The sequence below is a fragment of the Vipera berus genome (genome assembly GCF_964194415.1).
Source record: "Vipera berus genome assembly, chromosome: 2".
Lineage (NCBI taxonomy): Eukaryota > Metazoa > Chordata > Lepidosauria > Squamata > Viperidae > Vipera > Vipera berus.
Genome location: NC_138203.1, coordinates 199,049,055 through 199,071,325, shown reverse-complemented (window position 1 = coordinate 199,071,325; position 22,271 = coordinate 199,049,055). Strand labels below are relative to the sequence as shown.

The 22,271-nt window shown below is 39.7% G+C and overlaps 2 protein-coding genes across 2 annotated transcripts in view; one reads left to right on the top strand and one right to left on the bottom strand.

The window, feature by feature from the left end:
* The window catches only part of PDLIM4 (PDZ and LIM domain 4), a 76,119-nt gene extending 67,294 nt beyond the window's left edge, over positions 1–8,825 (top strand). Inside the window, exons 5-7 of the mRNA XM_081319538.1 lie at positions 893–1,050; positions 3,289–3,409; positions 3,926–8,825. Of these exons, the coding sequence (XP_081175664.1) occupies positions 893–1,050; positions 3,289–3,409; positions 3,926–4,130 (484 nt within the window). The 3' untranslated portion in view covers positions 4,131–8,825. The remainder of the gene's footprint in view (positions 1–892; positions 1,051–3,288; positions 3,410–3,925) is intronic.
* The window catches only part of P4HA2 (prolyl 4-hydroxylase subunit alpha 2), a 291,582-nt gene that overhangs the window by 198,872 nt on the left and 70,439 nt on the right, over positions 1–22,271 (bottom strand). The window lies entirely within an intron of this gene.

Here is a 22,271-nt window from a genome sequence, read left to right as displayed (position 1 = left end):
ACACACACACACACACACACACACACACCCAAATTTATAGGTGGCAAAATAGGGAGATCTCTCTAAAGAGACCCAGTATGATGGTATGTGTGACCATTATTTCTGACTTCTTTGCCATATATGTTTTCTCTCTCTCTCTCTCTCTCTCTCTCACACACACACACAAACACACACAAATTTATAGGTGGCAAAATAGGGAGATCTCTCTAAAGGGACCCAGTATGATGGTATGTGTGACCATTATTTCTGACTTCTTTGCCATATATGTTTGCCATTTACATCAAATTAAACATCAAACGTTAATTCTTTTTCAAATGTACTATAGATTAAATGCAACCCAATCCACAAGGAATCGAATTTATAAGGAGTGAAGGTTTTTTTTTTAAAGTAGTATCCCTGAGACAATGTTTGGCCATAACAAAAAAATAACTCCAGTGCCAAATATTATTCAGTGGTGGGAGGACTTTCAATTCCTTCAGTAATTTAATTTAATGCATTTTTTAAAAATATGATCCATGTGTAACACAGTAATTCAATGAACTGCAGCAGCTGTCTTGCACTTACTGATTAGTCTTAAATATACCGTTCAGTAGCCAGTAGAATGAACTCAAGGGCTCTTTCATTGGCAATTTTTTTTGCATATAATAGATTGCACATGACCAACCCTCACTCCAGAAACAAGGAAGGGGAAACAAATGGTTGAATCCTCATCAGCAGACATAGGACTTGTTTGCCAAAAGTTGCAGTTATCAAGCTCGTGGTTTGATGAAACAGTTCTAGAAAACATTGAGAAAGAAAGTCCTCATCAAAGACTCCTTTTCTTTAATGGACTTTAGGTTGGTACCCCTTCAGTTGGCATCAATTGGTTGACCTTCATTTTCTATTCAAATAGTGCCGATCCTCTAAGGTCTCTACCAAGGAACAAAAATGGAATTGACACAGACTCCGATGTGTACAAAATGCTACAAGATCACGAAAGGCCTGTTTCAGAACCTAAGCAATCAGGATCTTTCCGGTATCTGCAAGGCATGTTGGAAGCTGGAGAGAATGGTGAGAAGCATCAAACGTTCCTCTTTTATGCCTGCCTTAATGTACGTGCCAGTCTTAGAAACCATATGTACAATGATTCTTCATTAGCTGTTTAGGCTGGATTTGGCATTTCCATCCCCCTATCGTGTCCTTCCCAAGGACCTGGGATAGGCAGACGTTGTTAGATGGTGTTAAAGATATCATCACAGGATATTTTATTTATTTATTTGTATCCTGCCTTTATTATTTTTACAAAGAACTCCAGCTGGCAAACATATCCAATATACCTTCCTCCTCCAAGTTTATTAATATAAGCTGTTCCAAGTAAAGCTGCCTTTTGCAACTGACCGTGGCTTTGTTAACGCCAATGGCGTTCTTCTAGTGCTCCAGTTGTTTTGAGGTTGCGGCCCAATGCGCACATCACTACTGGTATTATTTTTGCTTTCTTTTGACACAGTTCCACTTCTAAGTGCAGGTCTTTGTATTTTAGTACTGATGTGAGTGGAGAAGAAAAAGGGGGGGGGGGAAATCAGGAAAACCACCCAGAGTATGTGATTAAAAAGAACAGGGGAAGGGGACACTGACATCAGTATTAGCAAGCAAAGGCTCAAAGCATGCGTGCATAGGCTGTTTAAAAAGCAGAGCACTTAGACTGTGGACATTGGTATCTGAATATCTGTGTATTCATAAGCATTACAGGCTTTGTGTATAAAATCTTGTATGTAAAGATTTCTCGAGTTCCCTTTTTTTCTGCTTAGTTCAAACTACGTAGTTTTTTTTTCATAATATAATCCTTAAAAAGAGCCAGTTCCTAACATGCTGTCTTGCTTTTATTACAGACCTTTAAAGGTCTCTCTGATCCTGACATACAGTAAAACAAATAAATCTGGCATGCTAATGCTATAAAAGTGCACTTTAGCAGTGTTATTGCCTTGCTTGATTTCCTTTACATAGCAAGAGGTCATATCTTTCCCCCCCCATCCATAAAGTAAAAATGTTTTCTAAATTAGGGCACATCATCTGTCTTGTGTTTCCTTCATACAGCTCTTTTGTACCAGCTTTCCTTTGTTACTTTTTAAATATCTCTCATACCATTTTCCCCGTGTTTTTTTTAAATTTCTGGTTTTATCTAGCAAAACAGAACTTCATATGATATTCCCATAATATCTTGCTTTCTTATTCTTATAGTCATGCTACCATTTTAAAATAAACACCTTAAGGTTAATGCTGGTCACCTGTTCCTTAAACTTTATATCATCTGACATATAAGCCCTATATTAAGGTAAAGTAAAGGTAAAGTTTCCCCCGCACATGCGTGCTAGTCGTTTCCAACTCTAGGGGCCAGTGCTCATCTCCATTTCAAAGTCAAAGGGCCAGTGCTTGTCCGAGGACGTCTCCGTGGTCATGTGGCCGGCATGACTAGATGCCAAAGGCACATGGAACGCTGTTACCTTCCCACTGTAGTGGTCCCTATTTTTCTACTTGCATTTTTACATGCTTTCGAACTGCTAGGTTGGCAGAAGCTGGGATGAGTAACAGGCGCTCGCTCACTCTGTTACGCGGCACTCTGGATTCGACCTGCCAAACTGCCGACCTTCTGATCAACAAGCTCAGTGTCCTAACCCACTGAGCCACCGCATCCCTTAAGCCCTGTATTAGCTCAGGAAAAAATCCCTTTAATTTCTAGAGCATTTCCTGCTTTCTGTGAATGCAGCCTTAGGATGTTCCTGTCATCCTGGTGATGAAGGAATATGTGTATACAATAAAGCCAACTCCTTACTTTTGAATTCAAGGAGAAACTACAGGTATTCCTTGAGTTACAGCCCCAACTGAGGCCAAAATTTATGTTGCTAAATGAAACATTTGTTAAGTGAGTTTGCCCCATTTTACAACTTCACTTGTCACAGTTGTTAAGTTAGTAACACGATTGTTAAGTAAACCTGGATTCCATTGACTCTGCTTATCAGAAGGTTGCAAAAGGGGATCACATGATCCCCCGGGACACTGCAACCATCATAAATATGAACCAGTTGCCGAGCATCTGAATTTTGATCATGTGACCATGGGGATGCTGCAGTGGTCATAAGTGTGAAAAATGGTCATAAGTCACTTTTTTCTTTGTAACTTTGAATGGTCACTAAATGAAATGTTGTAAGTCGAGGACTGCCTGTATTTAAACAAAGAGGTTTTCATGTCTGAGGACATTCCACACATGCCTTAAATCAATAATACTGAAATGTTGTCTGACCTCCTTGACAGGTGAAAAGTACGACAAAGTGACCAGTCCAAGACACATTAAATCTCCAGTCCCTAAACTGGGTGGAGCCATGTCTGGCTTGCAGGTGCTCCCTGAGTGTACCAGATGCGGTAATGGCATTGTGTAAGTACATGAATCTCCCCAGGAGCCGTAATAGTTTATGTCCTGTTTGGGAAAGCTAGCGAATAAAAGTGCCATCTGTTTCATTTTAAACTCTCATTGTTAGCTTTGGGCCATAAAACCATTGTTATGCGCTGGGTGGAATTATAAGAGCAGGATGGCGTCTGGACTTCTTCTTTCATAGGAAGGCTAATTAAATATGTATTGCAGCTTTAATGCTCATGAATGCTAGTCTCTTGATCCGGAGTACCTGTGTTGTTCCAAAATTTGGTGGGAACTCCGCACAAAAGAGGATTCCCTGATTTCATTGGAATCCAGTTGGCTCAGAGATGTGGAATTAAGGAGCAGCTTGCTTTTGCAGACAGTGAAGGGAAAGCCTCTGAGTCATTGTCCTAGGGGCCGTGGATGTGCCCAGGTGAAACAGAACTGCTTGGGCTTATGTAACAACTCATGGACCTGAAAGAAATATTAATGGTTTTAATATTTAACTTTCTTATCTTCTCTCCTTCATTCTAACAGTGGCACAATAGTGAAAGCCCGTGACAAGCTCTACCATCCTGAATGCTTCATGTGTGACGACTGTGGCCTCAACCTGAAGCAAAGGGGCTATTTCTTCATTGAGGAACAACTATACTGTGAGACACACGCCAAGGAAAGGGTTAAACCACCAGAAGGATACGACGTGGTAGCTGTTTATCCGAATGCCAAAGTTGAACTTGTCTAAATAGATACTCTTATTTCCCAGCCAGGGCGAAAGGGCTAGAAGAGAGTCAAAAGGGTTAATTCTCAGTAAAATACTTTTCAGAAATCAAATGAATTACCCTTGGGACCTTAGATGGGATAGTACTGGTTGCAGAGAACCTTTGAAAAGAATAATTTCCTTCATTTCTTATAAAACTTCGCTTTTCGGTTGCTGTGCTGTTGATTTTTTTTAAAATGCAAATAATATTTGCTGTTAAGACCATCCAAAATCTATGTAAAAATAGATGCTTTTTAAAAAAGAACTTTTCCATATACAACCAGTATTTCTTTTTTGTCCCCTTTTCAAATAAGGCACTTTAAGAACTGACAGTTTAAAGCATTGCATTAAATTTTACTTTTGTCAATAATATAGATATACGATAAATACTGCTTTGTGGCTTTCAGGGTATAGAACGCTGAGACCATGTTTATTATTATTATTAATATAGCTAGAGAAATTCTCTTATAAATCCTTTTTCAAGTGGTGGTGTTATAGTTGCTGCCTATTTGTTATTTTACTTACGTTCAGTACCTAGGAAACAAAAAAAGAAAATCTTTTTTGAGTTGAGCTTTACTCCTAGTGGCTTCATACAGAGGCTACCATATCTAAGCTGCAAAAATTTGGACACCCATTAAAAGGTAGTGGCAAGCTAGAAGGTTCTGTGTGTTTTGTGCCCTCTATGGCTGACTGTTTTGCAGCCTAGATGTGGTAGCCTTATTCACGGACATGGACACTAATTTTTTTGGTAATAATGCAAAAGTCATTTCACACTTTTCCTGTGAAATGTGTGATAAACAACCCCTTTTGGTTGTCCTTGTGACACATGGCAGCATTAGCAGCTGGAACTTTCTGCTGACCTAATACTGCCCTTTAAATTCTCCTAAACAAAACATTATTGGAAACCCATAATTGACTCCGAGCTGGTCAAAGATGATTTGTGTGTTCTCAGGTCCTTCTAGATCATGTGATGCTGACACTTGTATTAAGATTAAGAACTCTCAAATGTAAAATTCTCTGTAAACAAAAATGTATGAATGCATGTACAGCAAAGAATCAGATATAACAGAATCTTTACATGTGATACCAATGCTCTTTTTTTTCCTGTGAGATACCGTAATCTCTCTTGCTGTTTGCGTCAAATCACACGGACAGCTATTTCTATTACTTCCTCCTTTGTGTTTAAACCATAAGGTTTTATATTCAAGCCTGAAATATAGAAGTGTTCTCAGATTCAGTTTATTTGAATATTCATCTCTCTGGCAAACATTTCAGTCAATATAAAGGAAATCCAGATAACAACAGGGCAAAGACCACTAAGTTATTTTTTATTTTGAGTTTTCAGAACTGAATGTCCTTGGACATACTGAAGTCTTTTCATGTTGGAATGAATTGAATGAAATGCAGAAGTGTCCGTACAATTATAGGAAAATTAAGCCTCTTTTCAGGCAAATAGACACAGAAGATAGATAGATAGATAGATAGATAGATAGATAGATAGATAGATAGATAGATAGATAGATAGATAGATAGATAGATAGAGATAGACATTTCTTGATAACATAGGATGAAACTTGCCCAGTGTGAAAACTACATTATGCTTTAACAAGTAAAATGTAGCAACAAGGAGGAATAAAAGTATGTACTTTCAGTTAAAACATAGTTCTCTATACCATTAACATACTATCTGTATTCTTAGGGTTCTCATTTAAAGAAGCTTTATCGACTGAGTTTATTTTTTTTCCTATCTGCAGTTATTTTAAATGTATATACAGTATTAATAATCCATTTAGCCAGCAATCCAGAGGGAGTCTGACCCTGTCAGCCATATAAGCTATAGTAGAAAACACAGAAGCTTTTCCTCCATCTTTTTTTTTCTTTCTTCGCCCTCCACCTGCATAATTTTGTTGTAAAGGACTAGTGAAATTCTCACCCGTGCAAAGCTGCTGATCCCCTGCCCTTGGAAGTGCCTGCAAAATTCCCTTTGGTTGCTTTTTGCCTGCCGCTGCTTGCAGGCAAAATACTGATGATGTCCTTTCAGAAGGACCACTTCTGCTGCATCCTATTTTTAGCCGTCAGTAATAGGGAAGGTATCTCAGCATTGCATTGCTGTTTTGGTTTTTTGGTTGTTGTTTTTTTGCTGACCGATTAAACAGGAATGCCTTTTTTGGTGTATCAGTATAAAACTAGTTAATTAGTTGCTAAAGCACTGCGACACTTATCTTCACATTAGCTCTATTATGCAAGGTTTCTTGTCAGGTGGGAAAACAGCCCTATTTTCAATAGCTCCCAACTCTTAAGTTATCACTAGTTTTTATGATTTTCTGACCTAATATTTGCGCTTTTCTCTTCATGGAATCATTTCAGTAAATCCAGGAATATTTATGTGTTATTATAGTTATTAACCAAGCAATACTGTTGTTGTTTCATTTCTTGGTTGCCAAGAGATAACTATTTCTTTTGCGACAGTTGCGAACCTTTGCTCCAACTTGGCTTAGTTGTGTTGATCCTTAGAGCCCCATGTATGATTATACTGTTTCGTGGGTTCTAGTTTGAAGTGCTCTGAGGAACGCATATACTATGAGCCTACAATTTTACAAATTGCTGGGTGCCTTTAAATTCAAAATTGGTACCTAATCTCTGGTCCTTGAAATCCAGTTGATAATTCACAACATCTGGTTTTATTGAAGGGTCTTCCCAGTTTATCTCACGTCTCTTTTGTCCTTTCATTATCAAGTGAGTTTGATAAACAAGCAATCTTTCTTGACTTGTATTTAGGATTTTGCCTGTAGGGCGCATTCTAACGAAGCGGCAGACTGCCTGTCCGTGGTCCTTTGCACAAGTGCCTTGAAACAGCCTCCATGATTTCCAGATTAGAAATAAAGGTGTTTTTACAAATGTTTCTGGGTGAGCCTTGCAACCGTTTCTTGAAATCAAAAACTAAATCCAGTCATTATTTTAATCAGATATTTCATTAAATGTAAGTCTGTTTTTCATTAAAACTTTCTGCTTGGCAAAATTATTTCAAGAATTCACAGTATGAATTCTTTAATACAATTTAAGGAACAAAAGTATATGTTTCATTGTAATGGCTTAGAATATTCAGGCCTTGATTCTAGTTTTCTTAAAACATTTATCAGTTTAAAAACTGCTAAAGTCGATCCTACCTATCACTTTCCTTATACTTATTTTTTTCATTTTGCTAATAGTTATTGCAATAAAGCTGACACCTAAAAGGTGGATATCTCTCTCTATATATATACACATGCTATAATAATCATATAGTTGCTTGGCAATAAAGAATATCTCACAGGGTAGAAAGTAACTTGCAAATAAATGAGCCCAGATATTTATGGATTGAGAAGTGCATCACAAACCTGATATAATCAACTTTTTCTCTTGTGCTGTGAAACACAGGTTTCTGAATATGTTAGGCTGTAGATCAGTTTGAATTGCTTTTGGTTCCCCGCTTCAGTTTCGTTTCAAAGGCTGTTTTTCACCCTGCAGGAGTCTGCTGTCTACAATACTTCAGATCTGTTATAATAATATTAAAACATGTGGCCCACGGTGGAAATTCATTAGAATTTGAACTGTGAGCATTATAAATTGCATACAACTAAATGTGAATAATTAGTTAATTCAATGATCTATTTCAGGCTTTCCTGTATGCAAATAACTTTACTAGCCAAGGAATGAAATTTTCTTTTTTATATTTTATCTGCATGGAAATTATTAACACTCAGAATTCCTACAAATTTCTCTCTTGCTAGTTTCTTTTCTAAATTGATGATTCGTGCGGTATTGAAATTGGAACCATCTTGCAAAAGAATATGTTGTTATAAATTCATTTCCTTCTAGCTATGCCCCTTATCCTACACACATTTTTGTAGCATATTATTAAAACTGGAATATGGTTTGTTGCCAGTTCAATCAAGGGATAAGACTTTTTTTATTTGTGCGGATTAACTATTCAATAACAGAAAAGCATTTTAGGGAAACATATTGTGTATGGAGTTTAAATATATTATGAGTCTATCTCATTATCAAATGAATTATGATTTAACTATTTCATCACCACTACTATAGCCTTAGAAGTTTTTTATTATTTCATTCTCTTACATTGCTAGCCATCAGGATCTTGTGACAACTATTTACAAGATTTTCATACCTCTGATCACACATTCATTTCAGCACTGGTATACTTCAACTATAAAAAAGGCAAATTTTGTTACAATGTCCTGTAGTACCAAAGGGGAAACCTACTGAGGTATTTCGATCATGGATCATCCATTGAGAGCAGGGATGACAAGTCCCCTTGTTTTCAATCTTTCAATTCTCATCAGTGTCTCCTCTGGGGGAATCTTCCAAGTCTCTGAGTAGATTTTGAGGAGAAATTGGGAACAAGGCTATAAAATAAAGGTAAAGAAGAAAATGCTCTATTATGTGACCCAAAATCTACTTGGATGACTTTGACCTTCACTCTTAACATATAGTATACCACTACCAGCAATAGATAAGGTGGAGGGTTTTTTTAAAATAATACTGGACTGGATCATAACCAGAGTTTCTCTGCAAAGATGTCTTTTAAAACACTGAATGAACCACTGAATTTGGTTAAGGTGCCAATGCCTTTATCTTATACAAACAGTAGCAACTCTGTGAAGTCCTTGGTGCTCTCTGAGCTTGTTAGAGAGCACCAAGGACCCCACAGTTCAGCTGTGAACTACAAATGTTTTCTTCTATTAGTAGAAGTGCCACAAATATAAAAAGACATAGAAGCAAACAGCCATAAGAACATCATAGTATTTTATTTTAGTACAGAACAGACTTTTTCTGAAGCAGAACTGATGCCCATGAGAAGGTATCTACGAATGAAGGAAACACCAAGGGCAAAACATTGTGCGGTGAGAGAAGATAGCCTTCTGCACTGGCCCCACAGATTAAGAAGAGTTTAAGTCCAAAATATCTGGAGGCCCCTAAATCCTACATTCCTTGGAGGGAAAGCTGAAAACAGAAGAGGGAGAGGAATAAAATCAGTTTAGCCAAATTAAAAATATCTGTGTTCACCATCTATTCAAGGAACTCAATCATAACTTACTAAATTAAGAGGTTGTTACCGGGCTATGGAACAAATTCTCTCTGGAACTTGGTTTGGTCCCAATCTCTATTTTTAGAAAAGATATTGAGGCATGTCCTTTTAACTTAGCTTTTTATATCTTTAAGGTCACCATATTGCTCACTTTTCTGTCCCTGTGGAACACCAGAAGAGAAGATTCATAAGTCCGGTGCAGGAAAAAAATGACAATTGGTGCTTAATGCTTATTGTTTGCATTGTTCTTTTTGTGTACCATTCGGTAAGAGGCCATGACATTTACCTAATCATGTTTGACACAATTTGTAATTGCAGAAGACACACAAATATGAGGAAACTGCAATTCCTAACATCAAACTAATGCTGTTAAAGACGACAGCTGGAAAAATTTTGAATATTGTGAAATATGTGAATAATACATGTTGATTTATTCTACATTAATGTGTGGTCTGGAAAACTTCTTAGAGGGGTTGTGGTCTTTCAGAGCTGGCTCCTGGAGGATGCTCTGCTATTTATGGCCCAAGTTCACAACTTAAGGCTTCTGGGTGTATAGCTAGAAAGATTGACAGGATACTCTTTCATGTACTTATTTATACTTACTGTGTATGAGTGTTCACAATAGGTAAGAATAGCAATTACCTAGCATAAGTTATTGCACAGTAATATACAGTGAGGGAAAAAAGTATTTGATCCCCTGCTGATTTTGTATGTTTGGCCACTGACAAAGAAATGATCAGTCTATAATTGTAATTATAGGTTTATTATAACAGTGAGAGGCAGAATAACAACAGAAAAATCCAGAAAAACGCATTTCAAAAAAGTTATAAATTGATTTGCATTTTAATGAGTGAAATAAGTATTTGATCCCCAATCAGCCAGCAAGATTTCTGGCTCTCAGGTGTCTCTTAAAGGGAGTGCTCCTAATCACAGCTTGTTACCTGTATAAAAGACACCTGTCCACAGAAGCAATCAATGAAATTCCAAACTCTCCATCATGGCCAAGGCCAAAGAGCTGTCCAAGGATGTCAGGGACAAGATTGTTGACCTACACAAGGCTGGAATGAGCTACAAGACTCGCCAAGCAGCTTGATGGGAAGGTGACAACAGTTGGTGCGATTATTCACAAATGGAAGAAACACAAAAACAACTGTCAATCTCCCTCAGTCTGGGGCTCCATGCAAGATCGCACCTCATGGAGTTTCAATGGTCATGGGAACGGTGAGGAATCAGCCCAGAATTACACGGGAGGATCCTGTCAATGATCTCAAGGCAGCTGGGACCATAGTTACCAAGAAAACAATTGGTAAGACACCATGCCGTGAAGGACTGAAATCCTGCAGTGCCCGCAAGGTCCCCATGCTCAAGAAAGCACATGTACAGGCCCGTCAGAAGTTTGCTAATGAACATCTGAATGATTCAGGGGAGAACTGGGCAAAAGTATTGTGGTCAGATGAGTCCAAAATCGAGCTCTTTGGCATCAACTCAACTCGCCGTGTTAGGAGGAGGAGGAATGTTGCAAGAACACCATCCCCACCATCAAACATGGAGGTAGAAATATTAAGCTTTGGGGGTGATTTTCTGCTAAGGGGGCAGGACAACTTCACCACATCAAAGGGACGATGGACGGGGCCATGTACTGTCAAATCTTCGGTGAGAACCTCCTTCCCTCAGCCAGGGCATTGAAAATAGTGGATGGGGATTCCAGCATGACAATGACCTAAAACAGACAGCCAAGGCAACAAAGGAGTGGCTCAAGAAGAAGCACATTAAGATCCTGGAATGGCCTAGGCAAACTCCAGACCTTAGTCCCTTACTGTAGAAAATCTGTGGAGGGAGCTGAAGGTTCGAGCTGCCAAATGTCAGCCTTAATGACCTTAATGACCTGGAGAGGATCTGCAAAGAGGAGTGGAACAAAATCCCTCCTGAGATGTGCAAGCCTAGTGGCCAACTACAGGAAACATCTGACCTCTGTGATTGCGAACAAGGGTTTTGTCACCAAGCACTAAGTCATGTTTTGCGAAGAGGTAAAATACTTATTTCACTAATTAAAATGCAAATCAATTTATAACTTTTTTGAATGCATTTTTCCGTATTTTGTTATTCTTTTTCTCACTGTTAAAATAAACCTACCATTACAATTATAGACTGATCATTTCTTCGTCAGTGGGCAAACGTACAAAATCATCAGGCGATCAAATATTTTTTCCCTCACTGTATCGCTCCAAGTAGATAGCTCCTCCTTATCCAAATCATCTTCTCCTTGGATATGGAAGGGCATGTTCAAATATAAAGTAGGCTAATTAAATCTGGCCTGGTTTGGGTTCTTTTTGCAGAAACATTTGCCCTACAAATCTTGATCTTAGACAAATCTGAATATTTTAAATTAAAAACTGTACAAACAATCCTCAATCACCAAAAGAATTGCAGGGTTCACATAGCCCTGCAGTCAACTTCACTGTGGTTGTAAATATTGTAGATGCCAATCATAGCATGCCAGAATGCCTAAACCTTATAGAATCTGATGTTTAGAACTACAGAATATTTCATTTGAAACCTACAGAGACTGGATGTAACAAAGACGGAAACGTACAGGAGTTAGTTTGCGCTGCTTCAGTTGGCACGCTGAATGAGTCTGATGCCGATTAGATCAGCCTTGGCCGTGGTTCCACATACGTTCATTATTCCATCAACTGAATTACAGAAAACCACTTGCTGATTTGATTACTGTAGTGCGACTTTTGACTGGGGGGAAAAATACTGGGATTGTGCAAAAGTTTTATTTCATCAGCTACAGTACATTGGCTACCAGTGCATTTTCATATACAATTCATGGTGCTTGTAAGAGCTAAGTGGCTTGTGACTTGATTCCTGTGAGCCTGTCTCCTGTTCCCCCTTTGATCTTGCCTCTCTGTTACAACTGCTCAGTGTACTTAAGTTGTACATGCCTTTACCTTCAGAGACAGAGTTAGCAATGGCCACATCTACCATATGGAGATTCCTATCCCAAGAAATGAGGTGTAAAAAAATGTTCCTTTTCTCCCAGCAAATGAGGACAATTATTTTTAAATTTCATTCTGCTGTTGTATAATCTTACTTATCAATGCCTAGTCTGTGTTTGCCTCCTTTTGCTGCCACCTGTAAATTGTTCCTGTGTAGTGTTCCTGAAAATAAAATAATGTTCTTTGGAAGGTATACCTGGCACATTATGCTTGATCTAGAGTGGCTGCATCAGGTTGGCAGCTGCTTAACATGGAATGCTGATTTATTTTTATTTATTTTTATTAATTTACTTGTTAAGTTGGCATCTCCTACCTTTCTTCCAGGAGCTTCAGGAGGCTTGTACACATGCAGGCCCCCTCCCACCCCTTTATATCAATCTTTCCCTTAGTTCACCACATTGTCTGGAGTAGGTTGTGTTGAAAGAGTGATTGCCAAGGTCACCTACTGACTGTGGCTGGAAGTGGACACAAACCTGGCCTTAACCCAACACCCAAGTCCTTAGGACAAAATTGGTGAAGAAAAGCCTTACAGTCTTGTATATTATTATTGAGGAAAATTGAAATGTTGATGGATCAGGGCAATCAGCCTGTTAAATAAATCAGGTAAGTCATCACGAGAGTGTGATATTTTTTTTATTTCAACTATTACTACAGTTCCGAGGAGATGTAAAAATAATAATGCGTACATCTCTCACAGCAGACACAAGTTTTCCACGGGAGAGGAGTAAAGATGCTTGTTCTGGAGCTGCTTCTACTCCCCACCACCACACATACACACATTTTTTTTTAAATGTAAAAACAGGATACCATTTTGCACAGCCAAAATATGTGCAACTGACAGAGTGAATTACACATTGAAAATGTGAAGACATGAAAGGGACAGCTAAAAACCTCATTAGTCCAATATTCCATTCCCATGGTGGCCCATAAGGAGATGCCTCTGGAAAGACGATTAGAACAGTGATACTCTCCTATTTCTCACAGCTGGTAAGAGGCCATTCTGGTGGTCATGAGCAATATCCATTGATAGCCTTACACATCACACTGCAGTAGCAAATTCCATTAGACTATTGTGGGCATCTATTGCGACTGTCCTTAAATATGGATATGTAGGGAAAGTGGTGAACGAGGTTACCAGTTCTTTCTATAATTTTGTAGTTTCCCCCCTTCCAATCCATATAGAATGATCTGAGGCATTCTAGGCATTCTATGAGGGCAATTCAGAAATAAAACTCCATTTGGTTATCAGTGACAGACACAAGCAGATACAGAACTTTTATTATACACATTAGAAAACTACAACATTACATTACTTTTTGACATAATCGCCATTCAAATTGAGGCACTTGTCATAACATCTTACAAGGTTTGAAATTCCTTCGTAGTAGTCACTCGGCGCCAAATCTGGGCTATTGGGGGGGATGATCAAAAACATCCCAATACAACTGCTTCAAAAGTTCTTGGGTGCATCTACTGGTGTGTGGGCGAGCAACACCACACTGCAAGTGGTGCCATAGAAAATGTGAAGATGCCAAAGGAGTACTGCTAGTGAAGTTCATGGAGCGTGGTTCAGCTATCAATTCAGAAGTCTACTGTGAAATGTTACGAGAACTCAGGCAAGCCATCCATAACAAGCGTGGGGGGCATTCTGATTTCCAGTGTGGTGTTGGTTCACGATAATGCTCACCCGCACACTGCTAGATGCACCCAAGAACTTTTGAAGCAGTTCTGTTGGGATGTTTTTGATCAACACACACCCCCAGCCCAGATTTTGGTGCCGAGCGACTACTACAAAGGAATAAGATGTTATGACAAGTGCCTCAATTTGAATGGTGTTTATTTTGAAAAGTAATGTAATGTAGTTTTCTAATGTGTATAATAAAAGTTCTGTATCTGTGAATGTCTGTCATTGATAACCAAATGGAGGTTTATTTCTGAATTGCCCTCGTACTAACACATTTACTTCAACATAAGCCTTGGGGAATCAGATAATATAATATAAAGAGGGGACATGATAGCAGTATTCCAGTATTCGAGAGGCTACCACAAGGAGAAGGTCAATTTATTTTCCAAAGCACCAGAAGGCAGGACAAGAAACAACAGATGGAAACTAATGAAGGAGAGAAGCCAACTGGAATTAAGGAGAAACTTTCTAACAGTGAGATCAGTTAACCAGTGGAACAGCTTTCCTTCAGACATTGTGGGTGCTTCATCACTTGAGGTTTTTAAGAAGAGACTGGATAGCCACTTGTCTGAAATGATATAGGTTCTATTGCTTGAGCAGGGGGCTGGACTAGAAGACCTCCAAGGTCCTTTTCAGCTCTGTTCTGGTTCTCATTTTTGATGAAGTGATGACCTCAGTAAGTAAGTGGAACCAATCATCATCAGTACGGAGACAAGGAAAAAAAAGAATTAAAAGATAAAGAGTTTTTGAAGGATAAGAGTTCTTCTTAAGAAAATGATGTCCTAAAGCCAGTAAGAAAGAAGTGATGCCCTAAAGCCAATCTAAATGCAAAATGCAAAGTCAGCATTGATATTAAGGAAAGACCCTTGTCTGCTAATATGAATTTGCTACTCCCAATTCCTGCTAAGTTACAGACTGTTAGAAAAAAAATGCTCTTTTGAAGACCAACTTTTGAATGGTAGCCATAGTTCTTCCTGAAACAGGCACCACTATTAGGCAGTGAAGCAACCTCAGGTAGTAAATGCTTTGGGCAAGGAGTACCAGCTCCCATATAACCACTCCTAGCGACCTATGGGATACCCTATTCCAGGGGTGTCAAACTCAATTTCATTGAGGGCCGCATCAGCATTGTGGTTGCCCTCAGGGGGCCGGGTGGGTGTGGCCAGGGTGGGTGTGGCCTACTGGGTGGGCGTGGCTAGAGTGCGTATGGCCTACTGGGTGGGCGTGGCCAGCTCTACATCATTCGCATCGAGGGTGCCTATGAGGGCCTGGGCAGGAGTGGGACAGATCTGAGGGTCTCTGGCAGAAGGAGGGTCTCTGGGCCAGGGCCAAGGCAGTGGGGGCCGTTCTCTCACTGTTTTCAGGATGGCTTCGCGGGCCGCATGAAACCACTTCGCGGGCCGGATCCGGCCCCCGGGCCTTGTGTTTGACATGTCTGCCCTATTCTATCTCTACTATTTAGTTATAATTGCTAGTAACCTAGTTTAATAGACAGAACAAACAACTAGCACTCTGTTAGTTCTTCATCTCAAACTGTTACATCCCCCTTACTAGTTTTAAACAAGCCTTCACTCCCTTAGTTGAAAGAGTCTGGCTTGGTCTATCTAAATGGCAAAAGTGACTCCAGGACAGCAAGGATCCCTTTACATTACACTGAAACCATAACATCTCCCAGCTTGACCTGCAAATATCAATGGCAAAGTATGGAAGTTTGTGGTTGTCATCTTGCAGGACACCAGCCAAACATGTATGCTAGTCTTTGCTAAACTCTGCTGGGATAACTGTCCCCACAGTTCCTCATCTCTATGATTGTTGACCATGTTGTGTGGGAATTTTAATCTCCCCACACATATGGTACAAGACCATGTATTAGGAAAAGCTGAAGTGTAGCATGGGGAAGAAATATGTAAAGGGAAGAAATCTAGAATGTATCTTTTGAAATGGTTTGAGAAGGCTCATGAGTAAATCAATTACATAATCTGCAGGGGGTTTTCAAAATCTGCATGAGGATAATATTTTGACCAGTAGCATTTATAATAGAGAATGGGAGGATGACAAATTGGCTTTGCACACAAGACTTTGCAGTACGATTCAAAGTGCTGGTAATTACATTTAAAGCCCTACATGGCAAGACCACCTGCTGCCAATGTCAACCTCCCATCGCCCAGTTCGCTACCACAGAGTCGCCTCCTCAGGGTTCCGTCAGCCAGGCAATGCCGGCTGGCAACCCCTAGGGGGAGAGCCTTCTCTGTGGGCGCGCCGACCCTCTGGAATGAACTGCCTCCAGAGCTGCGGATGGCCCCTGACCTTCGATCCTTCCGCCGTGACCTGAAGACATGGTTGTTCCAACAAGCGAGCCTGGACTGACTATGGTTTTTAATTTGGTTTTTATTGTGTTAAATTGTCCCGTATTTCTTATATTCATTGTTTAATTCTTTTTTAATTTTTGTATTTTATGTCTCTTAATTTTATATTGTTGTGAGCCGCCCTGAGTCCTTAGGGAGAAGGGCGGCATATAAATTTAATAAATCCTAATCCTAATCCTATATGCACACCAAAAAAAGGCAGAACGTGCAACGTGGTGCTCTTCAGGTTATTTGGATGAAAGCAGTCAAAGTCTGCAGATGCTGTTTTTTGTAATCTTTCTGGAATAGGATTTTTTTTAAGCAAACAGACTGTGTTTATATAAAGAGGCAGTCTTTGATAAAACCCCTCTTACTTGAAAAATGGTAAGTAAAGTACAAGTATGATATTCAGCAATTTGGAGTTTATTTAGCTTTCAAACCACAAAGAACCTAAAAATCCATTTGAACTTTTCATGTGTGCTATATATTAAAGATGCTATCTGGAATGTCCAGCATAATGGGACCATGCATCCTAGTCAACGGTCAGTTTTAAAATTATATACCAGCTGTAAAACGCTTTTGTTACTTGCATAATAAAAGAGTGGAATAAATTCAAGAACCTCAGACAGTAACTAGAAGCTGAGACCAGAGATCCAGGATTGGCTGTTTACCCAGGACTTCTTAAAAGTTCTCATAAAGGCTTATGATCTGTGCCACATCAAAACCAGCTTGTGAATTCGCTTTTGTTGAAGCCCTTTCTTGAAGCAATGAGCAGTATTTTGGCTCATCATTGCTACTGCTAGCATAACTTTGGTAAACATTTCAGTTACGTTTCCACTCTGATGCTTTCCGGCATGATCTCTTTCCACCCGGGACCCAAGATGAATTGCATCATCCCTGCTTTTGTGCTTTTCCTGAATCCCTTCCCTGCTCTCACAAACCGGTCAATGATTGCAGCAGTTCTTCAGTGGCTAGACATGTTCCACAGAAGACAGGCTGGATTCCTTAGAGGCTCTTCCTGAGCCTCATCTCTGGCTACACCGTGTGGTTTCAGCCTCCCTCTTTGCCAGTTTCCTTCTGCTGATAAATTGTTTCCAACTGTGAGAAATGTGGGGCCATTTCTTTGGCCAACCAAGACTGGAGGCCAAAAAAGGAGTGGTTGGAAGTCAGACTATATCCAGCTTCTCCTGGGAATTGCCAAACAGGGAATACACTAACCTAATGAGTGAAAAAAAATCACCACTTTGGCCTTCAAGCCAGATTGCTGTCATAAAGCATTTGTGATATCTGGATCAGTTCTTATTCCTATGCATTAATTTCAGACTCTGCTCTATTTCTAAGGAAGGAAGTGGAGAGAAAGGTTGCTATGAATGTATTGTCAGCATTACAATAATGATTGAGTGGATATGTAGAAGATTAGGCCAGTTTTTTTCCAACTACGTGCTTGATGAACAACATATAATGGCCTGATGGGGTTGTGAACCCACACAGTACAATTTAGCATTCTCTATGAACCATGCTGGTGACCACAACTGTTTTTTTCTTCTTCCCATGTATGTCTGGCACTATAATTATGAAATGGGTGCATATTGAAAAAATATTCAATACGTTCCTGAAGCCTTATTTTTTTTTTCATTTTGGATGTTAGGGGTTATGTCTGAATTCAGCATAACAACAGAGTAGTAACAACAGTAGGCTATCATTATATCTACTTTCCACTGCCCCCAAGTAAAGAATGTCTATTTGACTTCTATAGAAAGTAAGGAGTAAGCAAGATAAAGCCTTGGCACCAACTCAATGGTACCCCTATCTTATGAGCAGAGGACCCTTGTTATGCTCAAATGTTTAATGTCCTCCAACATTGAATCTTATAACAAAAGCCTATGACTTAAAATGGAAAAAAGTATATTTGTTTTACAAGTGTCCGGACCAAACCTGAAAGGTTCAAACCATCAGTGTTAGATTTCTCCATGCATTAGATTAAACCAGTTACAAACAATTAATATTATATCACTAAATATGGCAAACGAGACAGCATTTCAAATGAAACAACCCAATCAACTTTGTTTATGCCCAGAAAGATACTTTACATTCTTATTTGACTAGTTACTACATGTTAAAATACACATAGAAGTGCACCTTCTGTTGACAGATGGGTTGGCTTATCTGCCAACCCATGTATCAAATGCCCCTGTATCAAATGCCCCTGTTGAATTCTTGTTCTGTAGTTGACATGTGGGCAAAACTCTGTTGTTATGCTGAATTCAGGCATTTGCTTTTACTGGAATTACAAAAGCATCATTTGTCCATGCTTTAACCGTATAGGTTACCTTTTTTTTTTGTAGCAATAACACACACAAAAGGTCAGATGTGATTAGCTCGCTTCTGTTTCCCTCTATTTCCATGCTGTCATGTTGGAAATAACCACTCTATAAACACAAGCTGACCAGAACATGGACTAGGAAGCTATTAACCAGATAGGTGGTCCAAAGAATATAAACAAGTTCGAATTATGGTGGGACATGCGTAGCAAAAAAGCATCTGGAACTTAGGGTTGTTTGTTATTGCTCTTTCCTAACATTTTTAGGCAAGTTTCTTATACACCTGTCAGTCATTTAATTGTGAACTGATCATCCCGAAGTGTGTGTTTCATCTCTCACCAAAAAAACCTCTATTGTTCAGATGATTGTTCCCATCCTGCAGAGGTTATTACAAACATAAGTAAGGATTGTTAGCTCTTTTTAACTTTAGCAACGCTTTCCTTTTAGAGATGGGAAGAACAGCTTCCCAAGGAGCTGAAAGGGGAGAAGCCTCCTGTGTTGTGGCTATTTTAAGTTCAAACCATTCATGTCAGGTAGGTTGCCTATGGGCCATTCCTCCAATATATATTTATTATACAGAAGTAGGCACTGTCACAACATTCCATAAATTATGGACACTTTTTAAAACCCATGCGATCCATTAAGGACAGTCAACACCGAGATCTGCAATCTAAGGTTCAAGAGGTAACAGAAAAATATAACCCATGTGTTCTTCTTTCCCCAACCTTGTGCCTCTTGAAACTACAAATCTCACCAGGGCTGTCAACAGGATATACAGGTAGTTGTCGACTTACAACGGCTCATTTAGTGACCATTAAAAGTTACAACAGTACAGAAAAAAGTGATGTATGACCTTTTTCACACTTATGACCGTTGCAGCATACCTATGGTCATATGATCAAAATTCAGAAGCTTGGCAACTGACTTATATTTATGACATTTGCAGTCTCCCGGGGGTCATGTGATCCCCTTCTATGACCTTCTGACAAGCAAAGTCAATGGGGAAACCAGGTTCATTTAATAACCGTGTTACTAATGTAACACCTGCAGTGATTCATTTAACAACTGTGGCAAGAAAAATCGTAAAATGGGGCAAAACTCAACAAATGTATCAGCAACATAAATTGTGGGCTCAATTGTGGTCATACGTCAAGGACTACCTATAGTCCAAAAATCAGGCAGAACTTTGATCACACTATCACAGGAACCATCTTGACTTAATTCTCGTTGAGAGGAGTGAAGGTGAAGACCGAATTCAGTCTTTGCCACAAAATGGCTGCTTCTTCACTTCTAATGGAAACCAGAAAAGCCACAAGAGAGAGAGACTGAGCGCCCCAAGAACCTCTTAACTTACTCACTTTATGCAAGACACGGCCATGTGTGCATGCCAATTCCAAGAAGTGCTCTCAGACTCATAAACCGTTAAATGTATCTATTGAATTCAATATCTTATCCACTGTTGTGGAGCATAAGAGCCATCCTATAGAACAGGGGTCTTCAAACTTGGCCCTTTTTTGACTTGTGAACTTCAACTCCTAGAATTCCTTAGCCAGGCATGCTGGCTGAGGAATCCTGGGAGTTGAAGTCCACAAGTCATAAAAGAGCCAAGTTTGAAGACCCTGCTATAGACAGTACTGTACGCTTTTTCCAAAAGGATAACAGCTTGCATTCCCCCTGCATCTTTTGATGCAGTTGATAAGAGTTGCAAACACATACACACACAAACTGAATCCATGCTTTATTTTCTTCTGCCTTGAATTCTGGGCATGAGTTTTATTATATATTCTTATTTGTAAGCCACAAATGGGAATGGGCAGCATAGGCACGTTTCAATCAATAGGTAAAGGTTCTCCCGCACATGCGTGCTAGTCGTTTCCGACTCTAGGGGCTGGTGCTCATCTCCGTTTCAAAGCCGAAGAACCAGCGCTTGTCCGAGGACGTCTCCGTGGTCATGTGGCCGGCATGACTAGACACCAAAGGCGCACAGAACGCTGTTACCTTCACACCGTAGTGGTCTCTATTTTTCTACTTGCATTTTTACGTGCTTTTGAACTGCTAGGTTGGCAGAAGCTGGGACGAGTAACAGGCGCTCACTCTGTTACGTGGCACTTGGGATTCAACCCGCCAAACTGCCGACCTTCTGATCAACAAGCTCAGTGTCCTAACCCACTGAGCCACCACGTCCCTTCAATCAATAACTAACCCTCAAACTCACTCCTGCACCAGGAGCTTTATGCTGGGCTGAGTAGCAATTGTAGGCCTGAAAAGCACAGCTGCAATGATACAGCCAGCTCACAGTCAGCAGCTGTTGCTGGTTTTTCTGAAGAATATCTTCCGCTGACCACATCTGTCAAAATGTTTCTCCCCAAATATGAAGTCACCCTTGCTTAGTCACTGAAGCACATTATATATCCCAGACCAATCTTCTGTGATAGTGTTCTAAATTTAAAACTGAAATGGAGGCAGTGAAATAAGGAGGCCTTTATTACTTGTCTCCGGACTTTGTCATCAGTTGGATTCCACTGTGAATACTCAAAGAAAAACATAAGTGGATAGAAGAGAGAGATGGACTTTTTGAAAAAAAAAGTCTTTGAGCATCTTTGAGAAGTGCTTGTTTTCCTTCACACAAATTATTGGAGCTTTCAGTGTTTCTTATCTGGGGGAGCTGCTTCTGGCTTATCAAAGGCAGTAAGGATCCTACATTTCCTAGGTTCTCTTCGTCACCATTAGCTCTACATATTTTTACCCCTAAAACGTAGATGGTGAAACACCAAATATCTTTGGTGTTGATATTATCCCAGGCAGTTAACCAATAGATTATTTATTTTTTAGATTTTATCCAGCTTTTATTACTTTATAAGTAACATAAGATGGTGAGCATATCCTAATGCTCCTTAATAGCATAGCATAGCAGAGAAAAGAGGAAGAGAGGGGAGGGGAGGGGAGGGGAGGGGAGGGGAGAGGAGAGGAGAGGAGAGGAGAGGAGAGGAGAGAAGAGAAGAGAAGAGAAGAGAAGAGAAGAGAAGAGAAGAGAAGAGAAGAGAAGAGAAGAGAAGAGGTTGGAAAGGGACCTTAGAGATCTTCTAGTCCAACCCCCTACTCAAGCAGGAGAACCTATACCATTTCAGACAAAACCTATACTATTTCCTCTTCCTATTTTTCCCACCACAACAACCCTGTGAGTTTGACTGAGGTGAGAGTGACTTGGCCAAAAACACCCAAGTGGACTTCATGCCTAAGGCGAAATTAGAACTCACAAACTCCTTGTTTCTAGCTTGATGCCTTAACTACTACACCAAACTGGCCACTACACCAATAGATTATCAAGAGTTAAAGAAAGGTGCTCTGATTTACTGAATGATAGTAGTAATATGTATTTCGCCTATCTTTTTTAAAATAATCCTGTGAGAGGCCAAAGAATAGGGATAGATCACAGGTCTCGGTTTTAGCTGGAATCTTTGAACCTGAACTGGATGTTCTAAAGACATCAGAGCACGTGTTCTCCACTTGGCTCCATGCAGAGTCAGAATAATTTCAGCTATGTGGTCATCACAAAAGCCACATGACATACTTCCTTCCCTGCCAACAAAGCCTTTAACTGAACTTGCAGTTGCAGGAGGGATGGAAAGAATTAAAAGTAATACAATGCCACTCATGTGTGTCTGTGTGTTCATTGTCAACTTGC